The 22,200-nt window shown below is 39.3% G+C and overlaps 1 protein-coding gene across 1 annotated transcript in view; it reads left to right on the top strand.

Moving 5' to 3' along the window:
* LOC307160070 (uncharacterized protein) overlaps positions 1 to 22,200 on the top strand; it is a 719,517-nt gene that overhangs the window by 662,770 nt on the left and 34,547 nt on the right. The window contains exons 83-87 of the mRNA XM_079873884.1: positions 3,944 to 4,117; positions 9,877 to 10,053; positions 10,177 to 10,347; positions 10,684 to 10,857; positions 11,049 to 11,219. Coding sequence (XP_079730010.1) covers positions 3,944 to 4,117; positions 9,877 to 10,053; positions 10,177 to 10,347; positions 10,684 to 10,857; positions 11,049 to 11,219 — 867 coding nt within the window. The remainder of the gene's footprint in view (positions 1 to 3,943; positions 4,118 to 9,876; positions 10,054 to 10,176; positions 10,348 to 10,683; positions 10,858 to 11,048; positions 11,220 to 22,200) is intronic.

The raw sequence follows: 22,200 nt of genomic DNA, 5'->3' as shown, positions 1-22,200 counted from the left end.
AATGGGGTTTTTAAACCCAGCAGCGCAGCAGTGGATTGGTGGAACAGCTGATGACGCGTACCCATAATGACTACACGCAGCGAATGAGCAATCTCCACCTGAAAGCAATGAATGAAGAGACAGAGCAACAGAAACATACACAAAGACACGTGGAACGTACTGTAACAGTAAGTAACAAACATTCTGATCCCAAATTCTAGACCTGCCAGAAGCGCTTGATGCACAGAGAGTGGCATTATGGAGGATTCTGCTCTATACAACTATTTTGGCAACAAAATCACAAACCTAAAGATGAAATAGAATTTCATTTTGAGTGCGATAATAACACCAAACAAAAAATTAAATCAACAAAGAATGCTTCAAGAAGAAGAAAAAGTTGAACAACATTTTGGTCCAGTCAGGGCCCAGATCTATATCAGATCAGTAACTTGTGGAATGACTTGAGGAGACCTATAGACAGGAGATCCCTCTGAAATTTGATTAGCTCTTAACAAACTACCTGGAGCTAACCTATGAAACGCTAATCTGATCTATATGATTTAAAAAGTCCAGTGAAGGGGAGATTCTCAGCTTTTCAGTGGTATCACATTTGTCTCGTTGGACATTCAGGGGCTCGGTAGTGAGCGTGGTTGCATCATCACGTTCTGCAGCATTGATTCATCAAGGAAACACATACATTTTGTTCCTCTGAGTCAAACAGCAAGGTTTTGCTGAAGTTTTGGTCTTTTGAACCACTAAATTAGCCAAAAGTAAAAGTAGTTGCGTGCGTGCATATTTGTGTGCATGAAAACAAACACAAAATAACTGATTTGCATAAGAGCGCTCTCTGACAAAGCACAGCAAAACATATGACACTTTGGCATGACACAAACCAAAACTAAGGATACATTTAAGTCAAAGGGCTAAAATCAGGGTAGAATATGGCCATTTATTTCTAAATTATTACAGTTTTCGATGTAAAAAACAAACTAATGTTATAAGTGCACCACAGGAAACATTCTCTGAGCCATATTTTAGCGATCTAAGTGCATGGTCTAAAGCACACGGCGCAAGTGCACTTAGTGTGTGTCCGAATCCACTTTTGCTAGTTTGACGACGGGAAAAATGGTCGGCGCACATGGTCTAAAAGGGTTGTCCCTATTCTCTTAAAGGTGCAGTATGTAGCTTTTCTACCAAAACGAATCCTTTTTTTATTGTCTGTGTGTGAAGGGGTTGTAATCTCACATTAAAATGATCCACTTTGCGGGTTTTGCTATTACCTCTGAAAGCAAGTATTCTTATTTTTATGTGAAGGTCCCGGGTCGGATTTACCGCCAGTGACGTCACCTGCATGCGCGCTCCCGAGCCTCTCGCCTCGTCTAGCCTACTGACTTTGCACTCAACAGCGACGACACTGCAACTTATGACATGGACTTATGACTTATGCAACTTATGACATGCCTGATAACACTAAGAAACGACCTGCGCCCAGCAAAACACAGACTCCAACACAAACTCCACATATTGATAAAAAACAAAAACAAAGTTTTTTCTGCTGAAGCTCGTAAGGCCAGACGTGAATCGGATGAACTTCGGGTAAAAAACACGGATCAACATCAGCAGGTTTAGACGAGATTAGCTTTCTGTCCCTCCATTGAAAATGTATGTACGGTATACTGTCCATGTCCAGAGAGCTAATACAGACATCATCAAAGTAGTCCAAGTGACTCCAGTGGCTCAATCTTAAGTTTATAAAGCGACGAGAATACTTTTTGTGCGCAAAAAACAACAAAAATAACGACTTTATTCCACTATTCATTTCCTTCTCTCTGGGCCTCGAGTTTTTTCACGTAGTATAACTGCGTAGAGCATCTGTGTTGTACATCACACGTAGGCTCACTATTGGCCGACGCTGGTCATGTGTGTGATGCGTCTGACGTACAACCCAGAAGCGCTGCGCTAAAACACTACGTGAAAAAACTCGAGGCCCAGAGAGAAGGAAATGAATAGTGGAATAAAGTCGTTATTTTTGTTGTTTTTTGCGCACAAAAAGTATTCTCGTCACTTTATAAACTTAAGATTGAGCCACTGGAGTCACTTGGACTACTTTGATGATGTCTGTATTAGCTCTCTGGACATGGACAGTATACCGTACATACATTTTCAATGGAGGGACAGAAAGCTCTCGGACTAAATCTAAAATATCTTAAACTGTGTTCTGAAGATGAACGGAGGTCTTACGGGCTTGGAACGACATGAGGGAGAGTCATTAATGACATAATTTTCATTTTTGGGTGAACTAACCCTTTAATAAACATTAATAAGCAGTTTATAAATACAGTTATAAATACAATAAATAAATAAATAAATAAAGTTATAAATGCTGTATTCTTGATTTAAAAGCATATCTATAATGTGTTTAATAATTGTATTTTCATACGTTATTGTATAAGTATTGCATTATTTACAAACCAGTTATTTGGGAGTTGTCAGTGGTTCATAAGATCACTTAGAAAGTGTAAGTAAATGATTAATAAATTATTTAAATGTACATTCATACATATTATTCAGACATATACTAATAGTTACTTAGTGTGTTAATAAATGGTTTATTAACATGTATTTCTACTGTAATTCATGATTAATTCAGGTAGTTATAAAGCATTTAGTAGTGGTCAGTTAACTATTTTTGTGAGCTCATCTAAAGTGAGGACTAGTTATGCCTTGTAAAGCATTTACAAAGGAGATTTTAAAGGCTGTTAAATATTTCTATGTTCTGTATCACTGTTGTATTTGTTTCCTTTTTCTGTTTAGAAGATCAGTGAGCCTTTTAATCTTCTTTGTAAACGCTTTACAAGGCACCTAAATAACTGGTTTGTAAATAATGCAATACTTAATTTAAAAATAATTAATTGATCATTAATAAATTATGAAAATACAATTATTGAACACATTATAGATATGCTTATAAATCAAGAATAGAGCATTTATAGCCATAATTATAAACTGCTTATTAATGTCTATTAATGCTTTATAAATGATGAATTAACTGTTTACTAATGCTTAACTAATGATTAATAGTGTGCAGTTATTATAAAGTGTTACCAAAAAACAAACTAAAGTGCAATAATACTATTAGTCATTTTTTATATATATATATATATATATATATATATATATAGTTATATTTAATGGGTCACACGCTGTGCTGTGTGAGCACCAGACCGAATCTCCAGGTGCTCTCATGAGAACCAGACTGAAAAACTTATGTGCACCCCTGTTTATAAAGCACATATTAATGCGTTATTCTGCATGACTATATTCTACATCCCTTAATCCTCCCACATATCTAAACTTAACAATTACTAATTATTAATCAGTAATTAGGGGTTTATTGAGGCAAAGTTGTAGTTAATAGTGAATAGTGAGAATTGGATCCTAAACTAAAGTGTGACCATTTTTCCTATTATACCAAACTCGTATAGAACAGTGACCCCAAAACCGAGGTACTAACCAAACCGTGACTTCTGTGTACTGTTACACTCCTAAAAAAAAATTATTTTAATTTGGGGGTGGGCTTTTTCCAATATTTTTTTTTTTTTTTTAGTGCAGACTTCTTTTTTTGAGGAACATTTGTCATTGCGTGAGCAGGCCTTTATAATAACTTTACAGCGTCATCTGTATCCCTAAGTAAATACAATATTAATGAAAATGAATTAATACATGTAGCCTATAGGCTAACTATAATAACCTAAATTTAAGATCAAATTTAGAACAAACTCACCCAAATGTAACAATAACAGATTCCTGGTGATCATTAAATAATCAATCTTGCACATTAATAGCAGAATAAAACTGTGGCATATCTGATTCAGTTAAGAAGTTAAGATGTAGTGTGATTTAGTCATATTTATTGATATTACAGTGCAATGTTAATTAAAATTTGTGTTTGTATTTTCTGTAGACTTTCAGACTGCAGTATCACAGAAGAAGGTTATAAAGCTCTGGCTTCAGCTCTGAGATCAAACCCTTCACACCTGATAGAGCTGGATCTCAGAGGAAATGATCCTGGACAATCAGGAGTGAAGGAGCTCGATGATTTACTACAGGATCAGAAGTGTTCACTGAAAACACTGAGGTAAGTGCTATTAAAATATTAACGTTCAATAATCCTAAAAGCATTTTAGGTGGGCGAGAATTTTACTATCAAAAAACAATTATAAAAGCTTTGAAATGACTGAAGTCTTTTTCACAACATTGCGAGCATATATCACTATAGCAGGTTAGTTAGGGATGTGCGCTTCGACTAATTTGACAGTCATTTAAATGGAACTTTTGTAACCGACTCGACTAGACTAAAGTAAGACTTGTGCGTAGGCTACATATGATCCATTTGAAACAATAAATCAAACAGTCGAATCCCATAATTAATGCTGCTAAAAAGGTTATGAATATGCAGTACGCTTGCCTTGCGTTATGACTTTTCGTAAGCCTTCTCCCTCAACAAAACTGAGTGGGAACATGTCTGTTGCTGTCGTCACAGAGATAAGATATTTGAAGTTGAAGTGAATGACGCGATGGGCATTTGATTGCTTTGGCTATCACACCCATAGACATAATAAATACATAGACGCCCTATTGGCCGCTTTGGAACGTTACTGCGATACGTCAACGCGTCCGCCATTTTGCGGAGGGCAAGACTGCGCTGTAATCAAATGCAAGTAAACAGGTGAGCTGCGGTTTTTCTGTATAAAAACCCCAAAAAATATATTTATCAACCGATTTCAGTGGTTTGTATGTGGTGTACAAAAAAAGTTCCATCTCTAGTTATTTAAAATCTCGATAGTTAGACTTATAAAATGTATTTATTTTTAATAAGGAATGGCCAAAGCTCAGGGTTGTCATGTATTTGGTTTTTCATTCTTGGATAAGAATTGTGTACACCCCTATACTGAGATATAATTTAATTTTCACATTAAATTAAATAAAGTTTTCTTATTGTGGGAAAAGCATATTCTGTCATTGACCCGATTTTAGCAATAACAAAGATAACTGATGGATCCTTTATGGTAATACGTGGTACAACTACAGTGCAATGCAAATAGAAAATATAAAATATAGTGAGAAGTAGGCTAATAGTAAATAGTTTAGTCAATAAAATAAACAAACAGTATAATATTATTCTGGGGTATAGGATATTCTGGGGATATTTAATTTGATTTTATCAATCAATAAATTCCACTAGAAACAAACCTTGTTGTATTATTTTAATTTAATACTGTGAAGCTGCTTTGATACAATCTGTATTGTGAAAAGCGCTATACAAATATACTTGACTTGACTTGACTATACAGCAAATTAAATAGTAATGAAAAGTATAATTATATAATATCATAAGTACTAATATAATAATAATAATAATAATAATATATTGATAATAGCATATAGTTTATGTATAATACTATAATAATAGCAATAGAATATGAAATATCAATTACAGAATATAGACAATAAAAAATAAGTTAAATAGTTACTATGAATAGTACAATAATTTAACAGCATAACTATAATAGATTGATAATCGCAAGTGGTATATTATTATAATAATAATAAATAATGTAAATTTATATATTTTAAAATATTCTTACATAGGCTATATAAAATAAAATGACGCAACCCTGTCTCTTTTTGTTAAATTTCAGTTTTTAAAAGGTATAAGAAGCTATACAAGTCAAGAAATAAAGTAAACGATTCAGTAAAAAATACAGCAGGCTACACCGTTAAAGTGAAATAGCCTAAATATATAAAGTTATGAAACTTCACTTTGCCCTCAGCCAAAATAATCTGCCAAGGAACAAATTATAGATTAATGAAACCAAAGATCGCCCGTTAGATATTCACAAGACGAATTATTCTCACTAGACTAAAGACATCAGATCCAGCGGCGAACGTCAGAAGCACTATAGCCGAGGCAAGGCTGTTCTCGGCGGGGTACATGAGCGCTGAGCGCCCGGTGATCGCTGGATCTCACAACTCCGAAACCGCCTGAAAACATTTTTTAAAAGGCACTCTCTTTATAAAAAAAAAACACAGATTTGAGCTTTAAACAACTACATTGTCGACTGAAAAACTCTTAAAACTACATTTCGTGACACAATAACAGTAGTATTTTTAAATTTCGCAGACTTTCTCCTCTGAAAATAAAAATAGTAAATGAAATACAACCAGGAACAAATTTTCAGTTTTGCTTGTGAAATGTAATTCCCTGAGACCTGTTTTCAATTGTGTGGCGATTTGTAAAGCCCCAAGCAGCACACGAAATAGGCCCTGTCCCAAATGGCGCACTTCATGCGGACTTTCGGTCTCGTGGACTTGAATTGCGCGTGCTCGCTGAGTCTACGAGTCCGTAGGCTGTCCCATTCAGCATTTTACCGCTCTGAAGTGTGCTCAGCAGCGCCCCCTTTGTGCCCTTGAAGCGGTCTTCCGCGAAGCCCGCATAGAAGCAGGCTTCACGCACTTTAACTACCCAGGAATCCTTGCGAAAGGCCAATCAGACAACAGATGGGAGGAGATTTCACTCGCGGATAATTGTTGACATGGCTGAGAAGAAAATATTACGGTTTTTATGACCTAAATGTACATTTTATCAGTGGTTACCTACAGTTTATACAAACATTAAGGTAATTGACCAGTGGTTGATGTCTCAAACATAATAATAGCGCGTTTAATAATACGATCGCATTATGATTCATTAAATAAATAATGGCAGGGCTTTACTGAGTCATATGTAAACATAGTATGAATATTGAAACCTGTAAATTCATCTGAAACTCATGCACATTTTCATTATGTTTTAAAATTGCAATCTTAGTTCAAATGGAACATTATGTATTATTATGTACAACTGTATACATCATTTAAATAAGCATGGTGTATCTATTGTCTAATGCCCAGGTGATATGCACAATATCAAAATATAGAACTGTAAAATTAGGCTGTGTAATTGACATGGAGATAAGACGTTGGAGCGCAAAAAATGTGATTTCTCCTGTCCAACAACAACCAGGCCTGTAATATTTCTGTCAGTAAGGTTATTTTTCACTCTGATTTCTCTGAAAATAAAAAGCTAGATGATATATTAAACTTTTTCTGTACGATGGGTAAATATCATATTCACAAAGCAAGATACCTTAAATTCAAACCTAGTTGCAAATTTTTTGCTTATGATTTACAGTTATTCTTCACTTCAAAAAATCCCCTCCAATAAAAGAGCTTCGAAAATATCCTGTATTATAGAATAAGTTTTATATAAATTGTAAAAATATTTTATTTACTGTTATTATTTACTTTCATTTTCTCTGTATCCCCACATGTTCATGTTCATTGTTTTGTATTATTTCCATTGTAATGCAAAAAAAAAAAAAAAAAACAGCCCGTTATTTCCGGCGTGCTGATCAAGTCTGTCCCAAAAATACCTCTCAATGCGCCCTCGTGGACTCGCGCCAAGGGCCCTATAGGTCTGCACTACATGACGTCACCAAAGTGTGGACTCTGAGGAAGTCCACAAGTCCGGAGTGTGCCATTTGCGACAGGGCCATAGGCATTTTTCTCAATTCTCGTTATGAGAGGTATGGGAAAGTTGCCCTCCGCAGTATGGCGGCGCCGTTGACGTACGATTCAGCGGCCAATAGGGCGTCTATGTATTTATTATGTATTATGTATTATCACACCTATGTGCATGTGTTGAATATGTTTACGCATGGCTCCAGTGGAATTATGCCAGTTTGACGTGTCACAGCTTTCATAAAAAAAATTTCCCTTTAAAACTTTTTTTTTTTATTCAAAATTCTCCCGCTCATTGATTGTCTTTCGAGCCGTCATTTCTGAGCTCACCGCGACTGACAGGAAGTAAACGCATGCGAGATCTGAGGTAAAATTAAAAGAGTACAGCTTAAGGTATTATTTTCCCCAGTGTTTTATTTTAATGTGTTATTTAAAATGCCTTTAAATATAAATGTAACAAAGTTCAGGGCTCAGGGAAGAAGGGGGAACCGGTGAACTGTAAACTTAAGTTTTATTGACAAAGTAAATAAAACGAAAGTAAACGTCAGGTGCATCATGGCCGACTGCTGCACATACATAAACAACATGCAACTTAAATGTCCCAGGCCTGGGCTGCGTTTCCCAAAAGCATCGTAAGCCAAAGAAGATAGTAAAAACGATCGTACGACTGATCTTAATATTACGGTCTGTTTCCCAAAAGCAATTTAAGTAGCACTTGAAAATCATCATAGATCTACGAGTGCTCTGGAGTAATCGTAAATCCCTAAGTGCATCGTAAGAAGACAGAGTTATGAGGTCACCTGCAGGACATCCGGCAGATTACACCTTTATTCAAGTGTAATGTGATTATAAGGTTTCGATTGTAGCTAGCCTACTTCAAGTTTATTGTACACTTTATTACTCGTTTTTTGTTTTAATGAATTTCTAAATGAAATAATTAAAAAGGGCAGAAAACAAAAACAAAAAAATTGAAATAATTTAATCCAATAATTTTAATCTAAATTAAATGAATGAACAAATTGTTTTATAAAAGATGAAATATGCTTCAAAGACTGGGAAAAATAGGGATGAACTAAAAAAATCTGTCAATGACTTGTGCCATGTATTGGGCATTTCTTGGTTGGCCATCATGTGGTCCCATCATGCCATCTTTGACCTCCTCCTCCACCACCTCTTCATCTTATTCCTCCCTGTTAAGTAAGGACACTCTCATATGTCCTGACTACAACTACAAAGATTCTCAAACTGCTGAGGTGTGTGGCTGCAGTCTGGACAACAGAAGATGGAGGCTGAGGCCTGGGAGGGTTGTTTGGAGGACTAGGAGATGTGCTGGGAGATGGCAGATGAAACTGATAGTTCCTCTGAGCATGAAGGACCTGACTCAGGCTCGGGTTGAGTTACCCCTACTCCTCCATGGATGTCAATACCACCACAAATGCCATCTGAAGCACTTGTGCCAAGTATTGACAATGCCTTTTCTTCCTCTGCTGTGAGAAGGGAGGACTCATTGGGCCTACCACCTGTTTTATTAAATGTTGTCCTCTGCAGTGCCCATTTCCTTTTAGCAAGGCTTGCCACTTCTTCCTGACCTCCTTCCCTGATCTTTTAATGCCCCTAGTTGCAGTCAGTTTTCTAGCAATATCCTCCTAGATTTTTTGTTTTTGTTTATTTGTTTGACTGCCCTTAAACCTACTGGAAATAATACGTTTGTATAGCTCCACCTCATCTAAAATGACATTAATCACCTCTTTTAGAAAAATGTATATATATATTTTTTTTGGTTCAGCCAATTTGCTGGTGTCTCCACCCGAAGGTTTGTGCTTTTTATAGATTTCAAAATACAAGTGTGTGCTACAATTACGAGCCATTCTACAAGGTGACATTTCAGCACTTCACAAACGGACAGCGACTCTTAAGTAGCACTTAAAGCACAGCTGCGTGCGATCGTGCTAAGTTCGTTTTTGTGAAACGCACGTGAAATGAACACGAACGTTCGTAAAGTCGCTCGTAGAAAATCCTCGTAAGTGCTAAGATCCATCGTTATCTGGAAACGCAGCCCTGGTCCTCTCTCGTCCTACACTGTCGTTACTCCTTTTAACCTTCCAGAGCTCCTGGGATGCGAGCTCTGTTTTCATGGCTCTGGGCCGTGCTCTGCTCGTCACAGAAACATTAAAACGACAGTAATTTGATAAAAAAAAATCTTGTGTATTTTATTTTTCTTTGTGTAATCGACTGTTGTTTTTAGTGTCGACTAGTAGCAGCTGTACCGTTTAGTCGACTAGTCTTGCACATCATTAGTAGCAGGTAATGTCAGCATACTTCTCCTTTGTCCAGGTTGTTACAAAGTCCTGATGCAGATGAAGCCTGTAAATATCTGACTGAAGATTTTTACATTAAAAACCCGTTACTCCTGAGAGAACTGAATCTGAGTGTACATGAACTAGGAAACACACGAGTGAATCAGATCGCTGCTCTACTGCAGGATAAACACTGTAAACTCAACACACTGATGTGAGTATTGTGTTCATATGTTATTGTACATTTAAAGCATCTTAAAGACATTTGGTGACAAAAACATGTTGGCGTCAAGTACTTTGTGTTTGTAAATTCTCCCTCTTCTGTTCATCATTTTAGGCTGCGTAAGTGTGGTCTAACAGAGGAAAGCTGTTCAGCTCTCGCTACAGTCCTGAGATCAAACTCCAGTCTGAAAGAGCTTGACATCAGCAACAATAATCTGCAGGATTCAGGAGTGAAGAAACTCCAGAACGGATTAGAAAATACAAACTGCACACTGGAGAGACTCAGGTGAGATTGTTTGTTTAAGGAACATTTCTTTTGTTCAAAGTTAAAGGGACTGTGAACTGAGAATAAATTTTTTCTTGATCTTTTGTCGCAACATACAAGTGTGAGTAACAATGTTTGTGTCACTATTGCTTTGTCTGTTACAGAAGGTTTGATATGTTCTGAGTATTTTTGTAGCACTGCAGTCAACCTGCGCAGTCAAACATTATACAATTTAAAAAAATGCTTTTGACCCCTTTAAAATAATACTGTAGTGAAGTCTTTTTTGAAGTGATATTAATATTGATATTGATATTAAAGGATAATAAATCCTATTATAAATAAATGTCCTATCTGTAGACTCTCAGACTGCAGTATCACAGAAGAAGGTTATAAAGCTCTGGCTTCAGCTCTGAGATCAAACCCTTCACACCTGATAGAGCTGGATCTCAGAGGAAATGATCCTGGACAATCAGGAGTGAAGGAGCTCAGTGATTTACTACAGGATCAGAAGTGTCAACTCAAGACACTGAGGTGAGACATGATGAAATAATATAACATAAATTATGTGCGGGTGAATTATTCATAGAAACATTATTTCACTAACTTTTATGCAACAACAAATTGTGCAGGTTATTATATTCAAATTATTTCAAGGTAAATTAAACAAACAGATTACACTAAGTTTAGTTGATTTTAAACCTGTTTCATCTTCCCTTCTGCAGGTTTCTGAGTCATGATGCAGACAAAGCCTGTCAGTATGTGAGAGGAATTGTGGGTAAAAACCCGTTACTCCTGAGAGAACTGAATCTGAGTGGACGTGACCTAAGAGACATACGAGTGAATCAGATCGCTGCTCTACTGCAGGATAAACACTGTAAACTCAACACACTGATGTGAGTAATTTACACGTTTCAAATTTATACTTTGCATTGAAGTATCCCACATTATATTAAGTGTCATCAGTAAATATGTGCTGACATTTAAATTCATCATTTGATACAGTGCTCTTATTGCAGGAGTGGAGCTTGGCCACCCCGCTCACAATTGATGTTTCTGTCTCATTTTTCTTGACAAGAATATGGTTTATATAGAAGTAGAACTGTCTCTACTGGTCTCAAACTCAGTTCCTAGAGGGCCACAGCTCTGCACAGTTTTGCTCCAACCCTAATCAAACACACCTGATCCAGATAATCCAGCTCTTCAGCATTACTAGACGCTTCCAAGCAGATGTCAGTTGGAGCTGAACTGTGCAAGGCTGTGGCCCTCCAGGAACTGAGTTTGAGACCATGACAACAACACATGGAAGACATTTCAGAAGTGCCTCAGCAAAGTTCGGTTAGGACAGAAGTGATAAGTGCGGTTCGGTTAGGACAGAAGGGTTAAGTGCGGTTCGGTTAGGACTGAAGTGTTAAGTGCGGTTCGGTTAGGACAGGAGTGTTAAGTGCGGTTCGGTTAGGACAGAAGGGTTAAGTGCGGTTCGGTTAGGACTGAAGTGTTAAGTGCGGTTCGGTTAGGACAGAAGGGTTAAGTGCGGTTCGGTTAGGACTGAAGGGTTAAGTGCGGTTCGGTTAGGACAGAAGTGTTAAGTGCGGTTCGGTTAGGACAGAAGGGTTAAGTGCGGTTCGGTTAGGACTGAAGTGTTAAGTGCGGTTCGGTTAGGACAGGAGTGTTAAGTGCGGTTCGGTTAGGACAGAAGGGTTAAGTGCGGTTCGGTTAGGACAGAAGTGTTAAGTGCGGTTCGGTTAGGACAGAAGGGTTAAGTGCGGTTCGGTTAGGACTGAAGTGTTAAGTGCGGTTCGGTTAGGACAGAAGGGTTAAGTGCGGTTCGGTTAGGACAGGAGTGTTAAGTGCGGTTCGGTTAGGACAGAAGGGTTAAGTGCGGTTCGGTTAGGACTGAAGTGTTAAGTGCGGTTCGGTTAGGACAGAAGGGTTAAGTGCGGTTCGGTTAGGACAGAAGGGTTAAGTGCGGTTCGGTTAGGACAGAAGGGTTAAGTGCGGTTCGGTTAGGACTGAAGTGTTAAGTGCGGTTCGGTTAGGACAGAAGGGTTAAGTGCGGTTCGGTTAGGACTGAAGTGTTAAGTGCGGTTCGGTTAGGACAGGAGTGTTAAGTGCGGTTCGGTTAGGACAGAAGGGTTAAGTGCGGTTCGGTTAGTACAGAAGAGTTAAGTGCGGTTCGGTTAGGACAGAAGGGTTAAGTGCGGTTCGGTTAGGACAAAAGGGTTAAGTGCGGTTCGGTTAGGACAAAAGTTTAGTTTAGTTTAGTTTATTGGTTTATAATAATGTGGACAACCTCTTTTAATGAAAAGAGCAGCTTTAACCTCTACGGCTAATTTCCAGCTGTAGTCCCCAGCCAGTTGTTAATTGGCATACATCAATAAATACATTACAATTAAAACAAGGCTTAAGCAAGAGCTTAGACAAACAAACAAGGTGGCACAAAATTAAAACAGACAAGCAAGCACAAATTGCAAAGACATAAAAGCAGGTCAAGCAATAAACTAGAGAAAATTGACACAAAAAATAATCATGCAGAGGCCACATTGAAGCACATACAGAACATAGCATTGAAGCAGCCAGCAGAGATCAAGTGGCAGAAGCATGATCATGTCACATCTAGTGCGCACATCACATCTAGCATATTAATGTGTGCAGGTGTAATTGTCGATTAGCCAATTTTTAAGGTGTGCAATAAAAGTCGAATACATATGTATGTTTTTAATTGTAATGGGCAATGAGTTCCAGTTATGTATTGCAGTAAATGAAAATGATAATTGACCAAATGTACTTTTTCTGAGTGGGATTACTAGGTCTGAAGTGTGGTGCTTCTGGTATTATGACTGCTGTTATTACATTGGATTATGAATGAATTGAAAGGAGGCGGAGCGGTATTATGTAAAATTTTGTAAACCAAACAAATATTTTTATATTTGATTACATTTTCCCAGCTCAGCAGTTTATAGTTTTTAAGGATTATACAATGGTGTAAACTGTTAGGCTTTTGGTCCAAAATTTTAAGAGTTTTTTTATAGATAGTTGCTAGTGGCTTAAGTGATGAGCTGTTAGTTTGTCCCCAGCTTGTCAGACAATATGTTAGATGTGACATAATCATTGCATCCATAAATAATTTAGCAGCATTAAAAGTAAGGGCATTTCTAATATATCTAAAATTAGCTAAACTAAACTTGACCCTATTGCAGACTTTCTTAATATGTGTTTTAAAAGAGAGATTAGAATCAATAATAACGCCCAGATATTTAAATTGTGGCACAATAGTAATGTTTTGACCCGAAATTGATATGTTTGACACACTATTACATTGTCTTTTTGTAAAAAAACATTCCCACAGTTTTATCTACATTTAATTGAAGACATGAACGATTTAGCCAATTGGTGATCTGGTCCATGGCTTTGGTCAATTTTGTGGCAGCCAGATTTTTTGTCTTGGCATGCACATAAATTACAGTATCGTCCGCATACATTATTGTATTGATATCAGGGCAAACTGGTGGCAAATCATTAATATATAGACTAAACAAAAGCTGGCCAAGTATTGATCCTTGTGGCACCCCTGTGCATAAGGGTTAAGTGATTAAGTGATTAAGAAGGGTTAAGTGATCATCGGTTCGGTTAGGACAGAAGGGTTAAGTGCGGTTCGGTTAGGACAGAAGGGTTAAGTGCGGTTCGGTTAGTACAGAAGTGTTAAGTGATCATCGGTTCGGTTAGGACAGAAGGGTTAAGTGCGGTTCGGTTAGGACAGAAGGGTTAAGTGCGGTTCGGTTAGTACAGAAGTGTTAAGTGATCATCGGTTCGGTTAGGACAGAAGGGTTAAGTGATCATCGGTTCGGTTAGGACAGAAGGGTTAAGTGCGGTTCGGTTAGTACAGAAGTGTTAAGTGATCATCGGTTCGGTTAGGACAGAAGGGTTAAGTGCGGTTCGGTTAGGACAGAAGGGTTAAGTGCGGTTCGGTTAGGACAGAAGGGTTAAGTGCGGTTCGGTTAGGACAGAAGGGTTAAGTGCGGTTCGGTTAGGACAGAAGGGTTAAGTGCGGTTCGGTTAGTACAGAAGTGTTAAGTGATCATCGGTTCGGTTAGTACAGAAGTGTTAAGTGATCATCGGTTCGGTTAGGACAGAAGGGTTAAGTGCGGTTCGGTTAGGACAGAAGGGTTAAGTGCGGTTCGGTTAGGACAGAAGGGTTAAGTGCGGTTCGGTTAGTACAGAAGTGTTAAGTGATCATCGGTTCGGTTAGGACAGAAGGGTTAAGTGCGGTTCAGTTAGGACAGAAGGGTTAAGTGCGGTTCGGTTAGTACAGAAGTGTTAAGTGATCATCGGTTCGGTTAGGACAGAAGGGTTAAGTGCGGTTCGGTTAGGACAGAAGGGTTAAGTGCGGTTCGGTTAGGACAGAAGTGTTAAGTGTTGGTTCGGTTAGGACAGAAGTGTTAAGTGATGCGGTTCGGTTAGGACAGAAGTGTTAAGTGATGCGGTTCGGTTAGGGCAGAAGTGTTAAGTGCGGTTCGGTTAGGACAGAAGTGTTAAGTGCGGTTCGGTTAGGACAGAAGTGTTAAGTGCGGTTCGGTTAGGACAGAAGGGTTAAGTGCGGTTCGGTTAGGACAGAAGTGTTAAGTGTTGGTTCGGTTAGGACAGAAGTGTTAAGTGCGGTTCGGTTAGGGCAGAAGTGTTAAGTGCGGTTCGGTTAGGACAGAAGTGTTAAGTGCGGTTCGGTTAGGACAGAAGTGTTAAGTGCGGTTCGGTTAGTACAGAAGTGTTAAGTGCGGTTCGGTTAGGACAGAAGGGTTAAGTGCGGTTCGGTTAGGACAGAAGTGTTAAGTGTTGGTTCGGTTAGGACAGAAGTGTTAAGTGATGCGGTTCGGTTAGGACAGAAGTGTTAAGTGATGCGGTTCGGTTAGGACAGAAGTGTTAAGTGCGGTTCGGTTAGGACAGAAGTGTTAAGTGCGGTTCGGTTAGGGCAGAAGTGTTAAGTGCGGTTCGGTTAGGACAGAAGTGTTAAGTGATGCGGTTCGGTTAGGACAGAAGTGTTAAGTGATGCGGTTCGGTTAGGACAGAAGTGTTAAGTGATGCGGTTCGGTTAGGACAGAAGTGTTAAGTGATGCGGTTCGGTTAGGACAGAAGTGTTAAGTGATGCGGTTCGGTTAGGACAGAAGTGTTAAGTGCGGTTCGGTTATGACAGAAGGGGTTACATCAGCAGTTCATTGATGGTGAAGTTGCAATTCTATTAATCAAATGGAGAGAAGTGCTTTTTATGGGCTTTATTCATCTTTCCTTCCTGCACCTGGATTGTCTCTGAAGTCCATTAGACTGGCTAATGTCGGCAGGAGAAGAAAAGTAGACATCAGTGCTAGAGCAGACATCTTGGAGCCTGCTTGGACCTTTGTTGGTTATAGTTTTGAGGGTACTGTGGATTTTTAAATAAAGTTACTATAAAGTTAAAAATACTATAAAGTTGTATAGTAGTTTGCCACTTCGTCTTAGGTAAATGGTAACATTTCTTAAAGAGGTTGTTCCACATTATTAAGCAGTCCTCATGCAATATGCAGAGGAAGAAAGATGTTTCTGAAGATGAAAAGCATGAAATAATGCATTGTCTTACAAAAGGCATGAAAACTATAATTTGGTGAAAACTAAATAAAGATTGTCAAACTGTCAAAAGATTTGTGAATTTGTGAGCACAGAAGAACTCGGTCAGACAAAGGCTTATTAAGGAATGTTTCTGTAAAACAAATTAAAGGCAGGGTAGGTAGAAATGGTCTAAAAATTTTATTTTTCAAATTTGTTTAAACTTTATGTACATATCAATACATAATTAAAATGTAAGTACTCTGAAAAAGAAAGTATCAAAATCGAGTGTCTGTAGACCTCTCACGACTGTTTTAAAGACATCTCATTATTTCCATTCACTCCACCCCCTCATTTCTGTGCTTCTTCCAAAGCCACGCCCCCAAAACACATAAACGCGCGACTCCGACCGCTGAGCTAGAGGGCGCATTATTTACCTGAGACAAACGGAGGGGAAGGGGCATTTTTTTGCCTGGTTTGCCTTCACTAACTGCATATGCCGGTACTGTAAATTTAGATTGCTCTTTCTCTGCCATTGTTTTGGTATTCCTAGGTTCAGTGCCTTCTTCTTCTTCTTCGATAGATTTTATTGGCAGCTTGCAAACATAGTGCATTACCGCCATCTACTGGACGGAGGTGTGATCAGGTTCCGTGCCTCTCGCACTCCTCAAATCAAACGGTCGCGCGCAAGTGGGGAGGTGCTGTGTGGCAAAAGGGTGGTTGCCATGGTTGCGAGAGAGTGACAGTCGCCTAAGCCAATCCTTTGATTCGTCCCGAATCGAAATAATGAGCTGTGTTTAATACAGATTAAACGGTCTAGAGTCACTTGATTTTTATACTCTTTTTTTCAGAGTTCTTACATTTTAATTATGTATTGATATATATAGAAAGTTTTAACAAATTTGGATCTTTAATTTTTAATAAATCCTACCTACCCTGCCTTTAATTGTATTAAAAGGCCAGCTATAAAAAAAATCCACTGTTGAGCAGCAAACAGGTGTTTGAAGCTTCTGGAGTCTCTGGAGTCTACTCACCCTGCAGGCTGGCCGTTGTGCATACAGCTGCATTTATGCCACTTAAAAGTTACAAATGACAATAATACAAGAAGAAGCAATTAAGGGTACATTTATACGACTACGATATGCTTAAAATGGAGAAGTTTTTCCTTTTGAGGTTTATGCTCACAGACAACACCATTGTCAAAATGATCCCCATATTTTGCGTTTGGGCGCCTGAAAACGGGTTTCAAAGTGCACGTTTTTGAAAACGGTCTCCGTGTAAACAGCAAAAACGCGAATTTGACAATCTGTGAGAAGACGATGACTGCATGCACATGCGCATTATATGTTTGGTCTATAGTGTGGGGGCCAAGATGGCGTTCATCTGTGCAGACACGTTTTGAGCGTGTCGTCAACTAAGAGATTAACATGAAACTACTTCTGGAAACCCCGATAAATTTGATAGATTATTAGTTTAGTTGTTCGTCTTCTACTGTGTGGTTTGTCAGGCCCATATGGGTAAGAAAAGAAACAGAGATAAGACTCAGGTTAATACAGACATGGCGACTGACAAATGCAAAAGTGTAGACGAGATGGACACAGAAGAAGAATTTGCGACATCTTTTCCATGCACTCCCGAGTAAAAGTCCACCGGGAAAAAAGGGGAAATAGAAGATGGACACTGATGAGAAAATTGATTCACTCATTAATGCTGTCGCTGAACTTACATCGAAGTGTGACGGCACATTTCAGAGAGTTGAGTCCATGGAGAAGGTCTTGGAAAGTACGGCTTCTTCTATTACCTCTCTTTCTACCACCGTAAGTGATTCGGTTCATAGACTGGGACAGGGAAGAGGTGATGGTCGCCCCAGAGTGATAATTATTCAGTTCGCCATGCGTCTTTATCGAGATACAGTGTGGAGAGATGCCAAAGACAACCACTATCTGAAGGAAAACGGGCTACACATCAAAGAAGATCTGTCTTCGGAAGAACGAGCCGCAAGAAAAAAAGCATGGCCACTGGTGAAACGTGTGAGAGAAGAGGGTAAGAAGGCCGGCTTTTGAGGAGGATTTGACTACATTGAAGGGGTGCGCATCAGTGTTCCTGACATTACCTGAGCGGATGGTGCCCGTCAGCAGTTATGGATACTGTAGCGTTTATACGCCCACGTATAAATATAATTAATTATTATTCATAACGAATTATGATCAATAATTAATAATTAAATTATTTTCAAAATTTACTGTAACAGAATCAATAATATGATCATTTATCAGTTCATCCAATGAACAGAAGGCATAAACAATTATTAACTCTAGGAAATATAATATCTTCCTGGCCAAGAAAGAATAACCCCCTAACAGTAAATTAAGAAATAGGGTAAAAGCATAGGTAACTTTTGATCGAAGTTCAAGACAATAAATCTGATAAGCACATACACAAGTAATCTCTTTTCAAATACAAACAATACTTTATTGATTATATACTAACACATACAGCTAATCTCTAACACAAACACACACACACACACACACACACACACACACATACGAGTTGCAGAAAGGAAGAGAGTGAGGAAAGAGTGGGTTTAAGAGTGAAAGGATGAAATCTCACGATTCCATATGCACTTAGACATGACCTGGAACGAACCATCAATCATTAATTTAACCCTTCTATCGTTTCTTAGACAGGTTATTAAATTTATGTAAATACACCAGTGCAGCTTTTAGTCTGGAGGTACTTGCTTGTCTTTGCGTTCCTTTTTGGGAATTCCCTTCGTTGCGTAACAGAGGGTTTCCCCGGGTTCGTTCGTCGGCTGTGGTCTCCTTGTGCCTGGGTCTGCGGCGTTCCAGTCACGTGTTGTGCTGGCGGATGAATTGAAAGTCTTTGTCTGAAGCTGGCTTTGCAGAAGATAACGTGGTCGGAATCTTGTCGCAAAACTTAACTTAGAACCGAGACTCACAACGGAAAATAAAGGAAAACTTAGAAAAGGAAAGAAGATTTAGACTAGAGTAGTAAGATGGCTTGAATAAAGCTGTTGAACCCGTTCTTCTGATCTTAATTTGGGTTCCTCGGTCTGCGCGTTTGTTACATGGTTATTGGTCTGCCGGAACTTAGAGAGCGAGAGCTTCGAGAGCAGCGAGAGAGAGAACTTAGAGAGAATTTTGTTTTTGGGTCTAAGGTTTTAAACTAAAAGTTTGTCCAACCTCCAGGATGAGTTCTGACCAATTAGACACTGCCTTTGTTTGCAAAGTCATAAATCATGGGATCTCTGGGATCTCCTTACTAGCAGAGAGAACAGAGGCTACAGTTTAGACATGATTTCTAATTAAAAGAAGATCAAAACATATTACACCGATATCATTCAAGCCATCTTGCTAGTTGTGTTCGTAAGATAGCATTGATATGAAACAGTACACACTTTCATTCATTCACTCCTTCTAATAGTTAATATAATAACTATTACCTGAATTAAATGGGATCAAAACATATTATCTTATTAAAATATGCATATAAGTGGTGGAAACAACCCAGGATTAGGTAGTTGCATGATTGTTTGATCATGAGTCCATTGAAAATTGTTCTTGAATGATTTTATGTATAGTTATTGATAAGAATCAGTTCTCTGGTGAAAAGACAGAACTCTGTTTGTTCAGAGGTCTTAAGGAGGAGGTGTTCAGGAATGTTGTCGGGGGTTTCTGAACCAATCTGTCTTTTAACAACCCCACACATTGACAAGCTTTTCCGTTAGTTTGGTCATTAGAAGGGTCTTTTGCAGACTCTCTGGCACCAGGATGGGTGACTTATGGCTCTGGTCTTGGTGATTTGACTCTGGAATGTGCGGACACTGTCTTTATCTTAACCAGTCCGTAGTAGGCCACAAAGCTAGCCATTGACCAGTTATGTGTTAGTGCTGGGGGCTAGTTTTAAACAGCCCGACTGGTTGGCGCCTGGCCCCGATGACAAGATGGATGAGGATCATGAGACGTTCTGAACAAGTCTTCCCCCCCCCCCCTCATTCATCGAGAAGCAGAGAATTTGAATTAATATTCAAAAAGAAGATGAGTCGGTGGTTGGTTCCTTCTCATTGTTGTTACATATCCCCCCTTCGGTCAACGATGTGTTGAGTAGAAGACATCGGTGAACGCTGGAGAAATGGGTAGAGGAAGCAAACACAAACAGCAAACAACAAGACAACACCTCCATGACTGGTCACTTTACTGGTGCAGGGCATTAGATTACCTAGGCATAAACAGGTTCACTCTCTCAATATAGTTAATCACGTTGAATAAAGTTTGGTTCAATTTTAGGACCGTTATCCTAATTTGTTTTGGGACGGTGATTAATCAATTTTGTGACTAAATTTGATTTGTTTGTTTTCTTCTCTTCTAAATTGTTCTAGGCTTGGACCAATTTACCTTTCAATTTGTGATACGAATGATGCATGGAGTTCTCTGGCTCACATTCGTTTTAAGGTGACTTACAAATATTAGGCGTGGTGTGTCAATCCTATTATTGTGACCTTGACCCTTATGGGGTGGACAGGCCTTTTACCTAATAAAAGAAGGAAAGGAAGGAAGGAAGAGGTAAAACAAAACAAAGCAGTTGAGTGTTCCTCCGGATATGACTTGTAACTACTGTTGCACAGCTAAGGTGTCAGGGATCATGATGTAATGAGAGGTGTTCTCAGGTGTACTTGTTGGATGGGTAGTTACCATGTTTCCTATGGTAAGTGTAGCTAAGTTGTTAAGCTAGTTTCTGAAGTTAGTTTCTATCTGTGGGGGAAAACATGTTTGTTGCATGTTTTGCATGGCAGAGGTGGTTAACTTCTGTATGTTAGTGAGTATGTTAGGGGTGTTGTGTAGTACATGTATGTATGTATGCATGTATGTATGTATGTATGTATGTATGGTCAGATCTGTTTCAGTCTGTTTCGCTCCCCCCTTTGCTTGATGGCTGAGCTTGGATGAGCTTGCTGCCTCTTTGCCTTAGAAAAGGGATCTTCTGTGATCTGCTGGGGTCAAACCAGTAAGGCAGGAAGTTCTCTGGCAGACATTGGGAGGCAGTTTGGCATGGCTGCGTGAAGCTGTGGTGCAAAACTTTGTCTCCGTTGTTGCATTCCTCCGATGATGCCTTCTGGTTGTGACAGACTTTCTGACCTTCGGTGCTTACTGTTGTTGCTGTAGCACACACATGGTTCTTGGGTTTGGAGCTCGTTTGGTGGTTTCTTTATGAGTGATGGGTAGCCAGGATGGTGTTTTCTGGTACCTCAGTGGTTGACTGTGAGAGACCACTTTGTTCCGTGTTGCTGTAGGACAAGTGGTTGTCATCTTCGTTATGAAGGTGTATCAGATGAATCGGTGGTCTCCCGTTCCATCCTGTTTTCTAGGAACACTTCCAGTCGCCTCATTAGTTGCTCCATGTCTTCTGAGGTTAAACTGTCTTGTTCTTGGGCATACTCAGTGCTGTGCTTAACTGAGTGGTGCCGAGGTGGGTTTCCTGAGAAGTGTGGCTGGTCCCATGACTTTTCCATGCGGTTGGTGTGGTATCTGTCATCGGCATGGGAATCACGTTCTCTGTGCTTCTTACGAAGAACTGTGGTGTTGTCATGCCACTGGTTGTCTTCCAGTGCAAGGCTTGTGTCTTGGCTGAAGGAGTTCGAAACTGCGGATGTTTTCAAACCTTTCTTTGAGGACATCTTCTGTTTGATGTGGGCCTTGTGTGTCAGGTCACGTAGCTGCTGAATCGCCATTGTGTCTGCGCAGGCCTCGAGACCAAGATGATGACTTAATCCGGGGTGCAGGTTTCTCAGAAAGAGGTTTTTGAAGTTCACATCCTCTTCATGTTCAGGTGAGTTATGTGCACCAAAGAAGGCTTGTCGAAAACGGTGGTAGTAGGCTTGGGGAGTCTCGTGTCGACCTTGTTTGGTTTCCAAAGCGATTAACACACCATGTTCCGACTCTGGGCCTGTGAATTCTTTTATCAGTGTCTCACATAGCAGCTGGTAATTTGACTTGACATGAGCAGGTTGTCGGTCTAGGAAGCTTCGTACCTCTGAACTGGATGTCGATCTGAGGAGGTAGAACCTGTCTCTGTCAGTCACATGTGGTCTCACCTCTAGGTGGAAGTTGATATCTCGGATGTGGGACTGGATGTCCGGGCATTCCGTGGAGTTTGGGTTGAACTGAGTGATATTCTTAACCAGCTGGTTGAGATCTTTAAAGGTCATCCCCTGTGCAGCTTTGGAGTCTGCCTGGATGAGCTCTCGTTGCTTGTTGGCAGTGAACAGTTCTGTGGTAAAGG

The sequence above is a fragment of the Squalius cephalus genome (assembly GCF_949319135.1).
Source record: "Squalius cephalus genome assembly, chromosome: 6".
NCBI lineage: Eukaryota > Metazoa > Chordata > Actinopteri > Cypriniformes > Leuciscidae > Squalius > Squalius cephalus.
The sequence above is the reverse complement of the archived record's forward strand: the minus strand, read 5'-3'. Positions and strand labels throughout refer to the sequence as shown.